The sequence below is a fragment of the Salmo salar genome, chromosome 21 (assembly GCF_965601325.2).
Source record: "Salmo salar chromosome 21, fSalSal1, whole genome shotgun sequence".
Lineage (NCBI taxonomy): Eukaryota > Metazoa > Chordata > Actinopteri > Salmoniformes > Salmonidae > Salmo > Salmo salar.
Window position 1 is genome coordinate 1,644,050 of NC_138311.1, and position 11,243 is coordinate 1,655,292.

The window sequence follows — 11,243 nt, forward strand, 5'->3', positions numbered from 1 at the left end:
ATGTTGTGATGCAAAAATACTAGCAAAATGCATAGCACTCATAATTAAAAGGGTTTTATCAGGTATTGTTTATCCTCATCAGACAAGTTTTTTACATGGACGATACATTGGAGATAATATACGACAACTACTAGAAATAATAGAACATCATGAAACATATAAGAAGCCAGGAATGGTATTTATAGCGGATTTTGAAAAGGCATTTGATAAAGTAAGACTGGATTTTATTTATAAATGCCTGGATTTTTTAAAATTTCGGTAATTCTCTTATAAAATGGGTAAAAATAATGTATAGCAACCCAAAGTGTAAAATAGTAAATAACGGCTACTTCTCAGAGAGTTTTGAATTGTCAAGAGGAGTTAAACAAGGGTGTACGCTGTCACCATGTCTATTCGTTATGGCTATCGAAATGCTAGCTATTAAAATCAGATCCAATAACAACATTAGAGGATTAGAAATCCAAGGCTTAAAAACAGAGGTGTCCATGTATGCCGATGATTCAAGTTTTATGTTAAGTCCGCAAGCTAGATCCCTGCAATGTCTCATTGAAGATCTAGATAACTTTTCTGTACTCTCTGGACTAAAACCTAATTATGATAAATGTACAATATTACGTATTGGATCTTTAAAAAATACAACTTGTACATTTCTCTGCAGTTTACCGATAAAATGGCCTGATGTTGAAGTAGACATACTCATATTCATATCACAAAAGATATAAATAAGCTCTCCACAATGAATTTCAATAGAAAAAAAATTAAATAATAGACAAGATCCTGCAACCATGGAGAGGTAAATACCTGTCTATTTATGGACAAATTGCCCTGATTAACTCCTTAGTCATATCTCAGTCTACTCACTTACTTATGGAGCTGCCTACTCCTGATGATTCATTTTTCAAATCATATGAGCAAAAAATATTTTGCTTTATCTGAGATGCTAAACCAGACAAAATAAAACTTGCCTATCTATATAATGAATATGATTTGGGTGGGTTGAGATTATTAAATATAAAAGCACTAAACATCTCTCTAAAAGCTTCACTCATTCAAAAGTTATTTGAACCCTAAATGGTTCTCAAGTAGATTAATAAGAAAAGCTCATCCATTGTTTAAAAATGGCCTTTTTGCCTTTGTGCAGATTGCCATGTCTCATTTTCAATTAATTGAAAATGATACTTCTTTCAAAGTATCTCTCTTTTTCAAACAAGCATTGCAGAGCTGGCTACAATTTCAATTTCACCCCCCCGCCCCCCCCCTGAAAAGATAGAACAAATATTATGGCTGAACTCAAATGTGCTGGTTGATAAAATACCTGTATTTATGGAAAAGGGTATTTTGTTCTTAAATTATATTTTAAATTGGAATGGTAGAGTTATGTCATTCATGGAGTTATCAGAATTGTACGGGAAGGTCTGCTCAATCCAAGAGTACAACCAACTGATTACAGCAATACCCCAAAAATGAAGGAGGCAGGTGGCAGCGGAAGGAGGTAGGGAACTGGTCTGTCTACCCAATATAAAGGATCAAAACTGGCGGAAGAATAAAAATAGCATAAATAGGAAAGTATACCAGTTTCATTTGAGGACCAAGATGTTGACAACTGTGCCATACAGATTGCAAAATAGTTGGGAAGAGATTTTTGATGTACCGATTCCATGGTACAGGGTGTATGAGTTGATATATAAAACAAAGCAAGATTCAAGACTTCGTGCTTTTCAGCTAAAATTATTATATAGAATTCCTGCCACCAACAAAATGTTGAATATTTGGGGCTTAAAATCATCGAAGTTCTGCAGATTTTGTTGTGAGGATACAGAATCAATAGACCATTTATTTTGGTATTGCCCTCAGGTAGCCTGTTTCTGGTCTCAGGTTCAGGAATGGCTGAAAATGCATAGCATTGATCTAAAATTGACCCTAGAAATAGCACTGTTAGGAGATCTGGAGAGACCGGGTCAGTCAATTACTAATATACTAATACTCTTAGTAAAAGTATTTATCTTCAACTCGCAATCTGTGGATTCTATTCGATTACATAGATTAAAATTGTACGTTAAACATCACAGCATAGTGGAAAGATATGTGTGGCGTTGAAACCCGAAGTGGGTGGCCAGCAGAGATAGATGGGATGGACTGAGGGAAGCTGAGGGTTGGGATGTGGAATTAGAGACAAGTGGGAGTGGAGTTGCTGTGCGGGAGATAGAATGATGGTCAAAGATAAAAGTAGGGGGGAAAAAAGTCAAAATAAAACATAATAAAAAACGTACATTTGAATGACACTGAGGGGCAGTGTTTTTACAACTAATACCGGTTTTCTTGAGGCTGATGCCGTGCAGGTGTTGGTACACATGCATATACTCATACACTCTCATTCAAATATACACATACAAGAACACACACATACATGTAATTGTGCCAGACATGCACACAAACATATACAGTTGGCATTGCTGTTATGATTTCAGGTGTCCTTGATGTTCTTTGTTTTAAATGTATTATTTTGTTGTGTTTTTTTTGCATTGTTGTTTGCTGTTTTCTTCTGTCTTTTCCTTTTTTCTCTTTAGTTCATTCTCTTGGTTGTTGGTGCATTGGGGGGTTCTTGAGGGTGGGGAATGGAATTAACTGTATTTTTTATTTTTCTTCTTGGGGGGGACTGTGGGAGGGTTCTCGAATGGCTGAGGGAGAGCTATTGGGGAACTGTGGGGGGGGTCTTGGAGGGTTCGGGTTCACGTTTTTTGGCCTGGTGGTAGATCGGTCAACATGCCCTTGAGCAGGTCATTGACCCTGGATGCTTATGAGTGTCGCTCTGAATGGGAATCTGTTGGATGACTGGTATGATGTAGTTGTTGAGCGGCTTCACTGCAAGTATATTGTATGTTTCGAATATTCAATACATTTATTTACGTTCTTATTTTTTATAAAAGACATGCCCGAGATAGGACAAGGCAGTGATTGCAATAAATCCTCTCACTTATTTAAAGTGGCTTCTGCTTCTTGTCTCCTTCCTTCATCTGCACTGATGGGGTGGTATGACAACAGGTGACAGCTACTCCCATAGCAAATTAGGGCAAATATAACCTACAATATAAGCATGAATGCAAACATCACCGTTACCATAACTAGAAACACCGATTCCACCATTTTGTGCACAGAGTGGCATCAGTACCTTTTTCTTAACAGTGGTGCAGTGATAGCCAAGTGAGTCCTTAGTACATATATATAGGCTAGAGAGAGACAGGGCCAGCAGATCTGACCCAGATAGAGGCTGCCCTACATAAGACCTGTCACATGCTCTGTTACTGGGTCCCATCGGGTCCTACTAGCTCACGAACTGAAGAACACCAGCAGTGCCTGTCTGAAATACAGGGCTCATCGTAATGGCTGGATTAGAATCAAATCAATGGTATCAAACACATTCAACACATCAAACTCATTGACCTCCAGCTAGTGGTGCAGTGGTAGCAGTGAAATGATATTTGTTCTTCTGTGTGAATTATAAAAGGTTTTCTAACAAAAGAGATTGAGGCCAATGTCCACAACTCACTTCATAGCAAACACTTATCAACTAAAGGAACACACAGTCCTTTTTTTCACCTGGAATCAGGTGCATTCTTTATTTAGACACTGGAAAGGAAGACCACCACAACGGTACAGTTAAATAAAGGTTAAATAAAATACAGTACCTTTGCTCATAATTGATCAATGATCGTGTCCAAGGGCAGTTTTATTCCCAATGTTTCACACATTGTCCATGGCTTAAAAACTGTCTCACTGAGATGACCATTTTTTTTGTAGTATACTGTAGAATACTATACTACACACTGTAGTATCAAATCTGTCATGTAGAATAGAATAAAACTGTCCATCCAGGATGTACATTTTTATTTGGCATTACCTTACATTAAAAGGATCACATTCACATACATTCTCACATCACACACATTTAAACTAGTCAGTCCATCATACTGCATAGACTAAAAACAGAGGACATTGATACATTCACTCACAACTGACCTCTGCCCCAACTGCACTGGACAGATAAGTACATTTACCAATACAATTGACATTGCATTTAGTAGTCCAACAGCACAAGGAACGAATGAATGTTTGAACACGTTCTTCTTGGCCTTGGGCATTCTGAGGCACCAGCCAGAGGGAAGCCTCTCGAATTGAAGGTGTAGAGGGTGGGAGGGGTCGCCAGCCCAGTGCCTTCCTGTTGGTTGCCTTGTGAAACAGACTGCTCAACAGTGCCTGTGGTCGACCAATTATTTTGCTAGCTGTGTTTCCTATTCTGGTCAGTTTACTTTTGCTTTTCACACTCAGATTGTCATACCAGACTGTATTATTGAACGTGAGGATGCTCTTTACCAGACTGCTGTACTCCTTCTCCAGAACATCCTGGTTGACCTCAAACCCCTTTAATTTCCTGATTAAAAACAGGTGCTGGCTTGCATTCTCTGTAAAGCTCAGCTTGTCATCAATTTCAATTTCAACCACCTTCACTGGTTGGTCGTTCAGAGAGTGGTTGGGACATTGATGATCAGCTCCTTTGTCTTGTCCACATTGAAGTGGAGGGCACTTGACCGGCATCATTCTTGACGGTTGTTGGCCTATAAAAATATCTGTCCCAATCTGATGTAGCATCTTGAAAGAAAAAACCCACAGGTGCCATGTCATACTTAAAAAGGCTCACGCTGTTTCTTTGGATCTTCATGTCGTTAGTGTAGATAGAAAACAACGGTGAAAAGGACACACCTCTGGGGTGCCCCTGTGTTCAGGTCAGTTCATCAGAGAGGACCCATTCATGGGGTCCCTCTGTGTTCAGGGTCAGTTCATCAGAGAGGACCCATTCATGGGGACCCTCTGTGTTCAGGGTCAGTTCATCAGAGAGGACCCATTCATGGGGACCCTCTGTGTTCAGGTCAGTTCATCAGAGAGGGACCCATTCATGAGGACCCTCTGTGGGCAGTCAGTTAAAGTCCTTGATCCACCCTGTAAGGCTTCCATTGACATTCAGGTCCAGTAGTCGTTTCAGCAGTGTGTGTATTTGCATTGTATTGAAAGCTGAACACTCTTTTCCTCTCTCTTCCCATTATTGCATGCTGGTCTTGGAAAGCTTACTATATAGTGCTTACTATAGAATGTTGTAGTATACTGGAGAATTCTATACTACATACTGTAGTATCACTCGATCACCTAGTGCTTATTTTAGAATTTTTTGATAGATTTGATAGTTTTACTGCAAGCTGCTAGCTTTGTTAATGCTGGTTTGATTTGAACATTCTGTCCCTGTGTAACAACTGTTGAATGTCATGCTGTAAAATTACCCAGAATCTGAATAGTTACTTGCCTGATATTACTGTACATTCCTTTCGTTGTTGTAAGTGTCCTTTTTAATGTCGTAGACTTCCTCCATTCCCCCTCATGAAGATCCCCTGCCCCCCTTACCTCTTCCCTGTTTACTGTACTCATGTGAAAGAGGTAGGTTATTGAAAAATTGTCCCATAAAAAACATAATCAATCCTGTATGTTAAAACGTCACATCACGTACTGTACATACACCTGTCATTGAGAAAGTTGACTAGCCTAGGTCCATAGGCTATACTGTACATTTCTATTTCATAATGTACATTGCATTTACCTTCTATTGTACTGTTATGTGAAACAAGATTATTGTTATATTCCCCATCTACTGTACCCATGTGGAAGACAGGAGTTTGGTGTATAAGGGAATTGCAGCATTTGTTCATGGAAGTTTTTCCTGTCATTATCAGAGAATAAAAAACCAACACCAATCCTGATCCTTTGGTCATATGTAAGCTGATCAAAACACAACGCAGAGGCAATCTACACAGTTTACACTTCTGGAGCTCTTGTAATAAAAAATGTATATGTTTGCTAAGGTGTTGTCTGGTCCATTGCATTGCTCAGAACTGTTGACCCAACTCAATAGGTGGTCTGTCATGAACCGGTGTCTTATGTTCTGGTTGAGGTGTTCCCCTCATTAAACAGTAACTGGTGTAGTCTGGTCTGCCATTTTAGCTAACCCTAGTCAGCAGGTGTTACTACAACATACTACAGTCATGTCCACAAAACACTATAGTGAATTCTAAAGATACTTCAGTCATGTCCACAAAAACACTACAGTAAATACTATAGTATATAAATATAATAGTATTTTTTAATGTGGGAGTTGTTACTTTGTGTTTACCATGCTAAATGTGTGTGAGTGTGTGTGTGTGTGTGTGTGTGTGTGTGTGTGTGTGTGGTGTGTGTGTGTGTGTGTGTGTGTGTGTGTGTGTGTGTGTGTGTGTGTGTGTGTGTGTGTGTGTGTGTGTGTGTGTGTTTACCTGGTTGGATGGAGGTGACGTGAGCTCCAGTGGAGTCCCACTCTGTCTGGAAGCCAAAGTCTCGACTGCTGTTGGGCTTCTGGTTCAGACTGATTCGCATGTCAGAGTAGCTCTCCTACACAACACACATACACACACAAACACTCATTAAGAATGTTAGGCTGTGTTCGAAGCCAGGGAACGGATAACACTTGTTCTTCATTATGAATTATTAATTGCAGTCTGACAATTGCACTCCTACTGTCTCTCGCACTAGCTGCATTGAAGGGCTGGGAATTGCCAGAGACCTCACGATATTACCAAAACAATACGATATATTGTCAAAAATAATATCTTGATACGTAACTATCATCCCCACCCCCATCACTACTACATAGTACAGTATGCATGCAGTATCCAGTGTAAATCGTAGTCACTCTCTCCAGCACTGCGACTGTTACTTACATTTTTACTTTTCTGTAACAAATTGGTTCTCTTGTGATGCCCTTATTACTTTGTGTTCATTTTGGCTTCAACTCTGGAATACTGTAAGTTTGCTCTGAAAAATACTTATATGCCTAATCAATTTTTTTCCTGGCTAGTGGCGTGGCAATGGGCGCAGTTGGCGCGACTGAATTAGTTTGAACATTTTAGAGGCCCCCATCTTGATGTTTAAAACATAAAACTTTAAGCCAATTTCCAGGGATTCTACATATTCCGCCATGTAGCTGAGAGAACATTTAGCAGTTTTAAAGATAATTTCCTGCAAATCTATGCATTTTGCCATGGCTAATGCTGTGTTATTTTGCTCAAACTTAATTAAAAAAACAATACTGTTAAATTAATTGTTTTTGGAATTTTCAATTCCCCTGACTGTTTAGCTTTTATTTTGGTGTTCTCAAAGATTATATTACAAAAAATACATATAGGTCCATCATCTTTTCTACATACTTTATATTTGGTTTTAGTAATTTAAGTTTACACTGAAAGTGTTTTTTGGTGGGGGGGGGGGGGCGCTTGATAGTAACCAAAATCTAAGCCTACCTGGTTTGTGTCCTTTGCACGTACAAGACTGACCAGGGCTGGGGAGGCCACTTTCGGGGGCTGGAGTGCAGTGAAAGGACTCCTGGCCTGAGAAGGGACAGGAGAGGGGGCCAGGGTAGGGGCCAGTGTGGGGTTCACTCCCCGTACCCTCTCTCTCTTTTCTTCTTCTTCCTCCTCCTCTTCCTCTCCTCCACTGCTGTTGGCAGAGTTGGAGTGGGAACGTGACTCGTCCTCGGAGGTCATGACCTGGCTATAGCGGCTGGGGACGGACGACTTCTTGGTGACATCCATCTCGCCGTTTTTCTGAGGAGTCAATATTTATATGGTTAACAAGGAGCCTATATTTACAGATTTTACATTTTGTTGTGTTAAAAAATATATTACATTGAGATTTTGTGTCACTGGCCTACAATACCCCATAACGTCAAAGGGGAATTTACAAATTAATTCAAAATGAAAAGTTGAAACGTCTTCAGTAAATAAGCATTCCATCCCTGTGTTATGGAAAGCCTAAATACTGTAAGTTCAGGAGTAAAACATTGCTTAAGAAGTCACATAGGTTGCATAGACTCACTCTGTGTGCAATAGTGTTTAACATGGTTTTTGAATGACTACTTCATCTCTGTACCACACACATACAATTATCTGTAAGGTCTCTCAGTTGAGCACAGACTCAACCACAAACACCAAGGTTTTCCAGTGCCTTGCAAAGAAGGGCACCTATTGGTAGATGGGTAAAAAGAAAAAGCTGACATTGAATATCCCTTTGAGCACGGTGAAGTTACTAATTACACTTTGGATAGTGTATCAATACACCCAGTCACTACAAAGACACAGGCATCCTTCCTAACTCAGTTGCCCGAGAGAAAGCAAACCAGGGAAGTATTTCACCATGAGGCCATTGGTGACTGACAGTTACAGAGTTTAATGGCTGTGATAGGAGAAAACTGAGGATGGATCAACATTGTAGTTACTCCACAATACTAACCTAATTGACAGAGTGATAAGTAGGAAGCCTGTACAGAATAATAATATTTAAAAACATGCATCCTGTTTGCAATAAGGCACTAAAAAGAAAAACTGCATAAAATGTGTCCTGAATTCAAAGCGTTGGGCAAATCCAAAATCACTCTTCATATTTTCAAGCATGGTGGGGGCTGCATCATGTTATGGGTATAGTTGTCATCGGCTAGGGAGTTTTTAGGTTAAAAAGGAATAGTGTCACGTTCTGAATCCTCAAATTCCCTGTCATAAAGGAGCCAAGGCGCAGCATGCCGGTAATTCCACATCTTTATTTAGGGAAACCGAAACCAAAACAATAAACAGGTACGCAGAAAGAAACGTAACGCACTGTGCCGTACACACACAGAAATAACAATAACCCACAAACACAGGTGGGGAACAAGTATGATTCCTAATCAGAGACAACGATAGACAGCTGCCTTTGATTAGGAACCATACTCGGCCCAACAAAGAAATACAAAAACAACATAGACATACAACACATAGAATGCCCAACCCATGTCACACCCTGACCTAATCAAACAGAGAAAAATTACTCTCTCAGGTCAGGGCGTGACAAATAGAGCAAAGGTGGACATCTCAAGGATGATCAATGGAAACAGGATGCACCTGAGCTCAACTTCGAATCTCATAGCAAAGGGTCTGAATACGTATGTAAATCGGGAATTTCTGTTTTCGCTTTGTCATTACGGGGTATTGTGTGTAGATTAAGGCTGTAACGTAACAAAATGTGGAAAAAGTCAAGTGGTCTGCAAACTTCCCGAAGGTTACCTTCAGACGAGTCCCGTGACACTTTTGGGTGAGGAAAAACGCCGTTCGGATGCTACAGTCGTTTTTGCATTGAGACCGATTTTTGGTAAATTTCATGGTCTGACAAACACCGCTCTAGCTCTGCCACCTTTCACCACAAATGTGGAAGTGCGACATTGTCAGATGCGGTGGATTGAGATGCATCCCTGCAAAAAATTGATATCTCTAGCATAAACTGTCAGAGTGGCAGGTAGCCTAGTGGTTAGCGCGTTTCGGTTATTGGACTGAATCCCCGAGCTGACAAGTAAAAATCTGTTGTTCTGCCACTGAACAACCCACTGTTCCCCGGTAGGCCGTCATTGTAAATAAGATTTTGTTCTTAACTGACTTGCCTAGTTAAATAATGGTAAAATATTATTATTATATATTTTTTTTAACTGACGGATTTGTAATGAGAATGTTGTATTATGTTAATTAGGTTGACGCACCGGTTAGAGCCTATGTGCATGTTTAATCAAAATTGTAATCTTATTGGTGCATTTTAAACTGTCCTTTTGTGAGACGCAGTAGATTACAATGGCTATGGACAGAGTTGTGGATAAAACATTGACAGTATATCCCCAAGCTCAACAAGAATGGCCTATGGAGCTGCCAACACCTCAAGTATGTTGACACATCTACACTGACATAACCCCAGTATACTGGAGCAAGACGGAAATGCAAAGAAACTGACCAGGCCAAAGACATTACAAGAGCTATTTTGTACATTTGTTACAGTCTTTGGTTTATAGCCGGGGATATGCGCCTCGTGGAAGTGCTCGAGCCACTTTACAAACGTCCCTTGTGCAGCCATTTCAGCAAACAGGTAGTACTCGCTCTATATTAGCAAACCAAAGCCAAAGTTTTCAATTAATTGTTGCGCTTACTCAAAGGCCCATTGCAGTCAAAAACATGATTTCCCTGTGTTTTATATATATTTCCACACTATGCGTTTGGAATAATACCGTGAAATTGTGAATATTATGTTAATGTCCTTTTAGTGTAAGAACTGTTTTAAAAGACCCCTTGAAATTTCTGCCTGTTTTGATGGGTTGAGTTTTGGCCTGTCTGGTGACATCACCAGGTGGTAAATTAGTTAGACCAATAAGAAACCGCTCTGCCAATAATAGCTAGTTTACAGTTTTCCCTTTCCCACTCAGACCAGACAATCCTGGAAAAATTCTTGCTTGAGAAATTGCCCTATTTAATTTTTTTATTTTAATTTTAAAACAATCACAGTAAGGTACTTAATTGTTACCCAGAAATTATTTGATATAGAGATAAAAACATCTGCATTGGATCTTTAACAGTGACAGCCCATCACATTATCCCGGAGTACCATGCTACAGACACTCCCCTTTTATGAGAGACAAGTGTGCATCTGGCACTGAATGCAGGGCCATGGTGCGTTTGTAACCAAGTGGGAAGTGGGAATTTAACACATACGACTGGGAAAAATCCACTTCAACAGCCCTCAAACTGGTAATTACTAGTGGAAAACCTGTCTATTCCTTAGTAGCACCGTTTCCTCAGTGCGACTAAGGAAACGGCCTCTATAACAGCATTTGACAGGTAAATGCAACAACACATTATTAACAGTGTAATTATTACATTTCATAAAACAATAATGGTATTATGAATATAAGTGTCGGTATGACAACAGTAAAATAACTCAATTATTTATACATCGAAATCCAGGGCGAATTTGTTGGTTTCCAGGCATCGCGCTTTTGTTTCTTGTCATCAAAACGGAGGTAACACATGATCTTTCTGAACTGACATGGTTTCTCCAAAGAAAGATATCCCATACATGTCTGACCAGAAGCTCTACATATCACATGCTCTTTCCACCGAATCCTCCATGGACATTCTTCCATGGACATTGAAATGAACGCTTCCAGCTCATCAACAGATAGATCCCAGGCAGTGTCTCCTTGCTCCCTTTGCGCCTCAGCCACAGTCCCCGATGTGCTGTCCATGACACAAACAAGGAAAGCTGGTGAGTGCGTTGCTGATGTTTTTTGCTTGAGACGTAGGGCCTGCTCTCTCAGTGAT

At 39.9% G+C, this 11,243-nt stretch overlaps 1 protein-coding gene across 20 annotated transcripts in view; it reads right to left on the minus strand.

The window, feature by feature from the left end:
• The window catches only part of LOC106581618 (LIM domain only protein 7), a 115,782-nt gene that overhangs the window by 34,126 nt on the left and 70,413 nt on the right, over positions 1-11,243 (minus strand). For all 20 annotated transcript variants that reach the window (XM_082966920.1, XM_045704979.2, XM_045704989.2 and 17 more), the window contains 2 exons: positions 7,377-7,679; positions 6,354-6,468 (listed from right to left, as the gene is read on the minus strand). In XM_082966920.1, the coding sequence (XP_082823046.1) occupies positions 6,354-6,468; positions 7,377-7,679 (418 nt within the window). The remainder of the gene's footprint in view (positions 1-6,353; positions 6,469-7,376; positions 7,680-11,243) is intronic.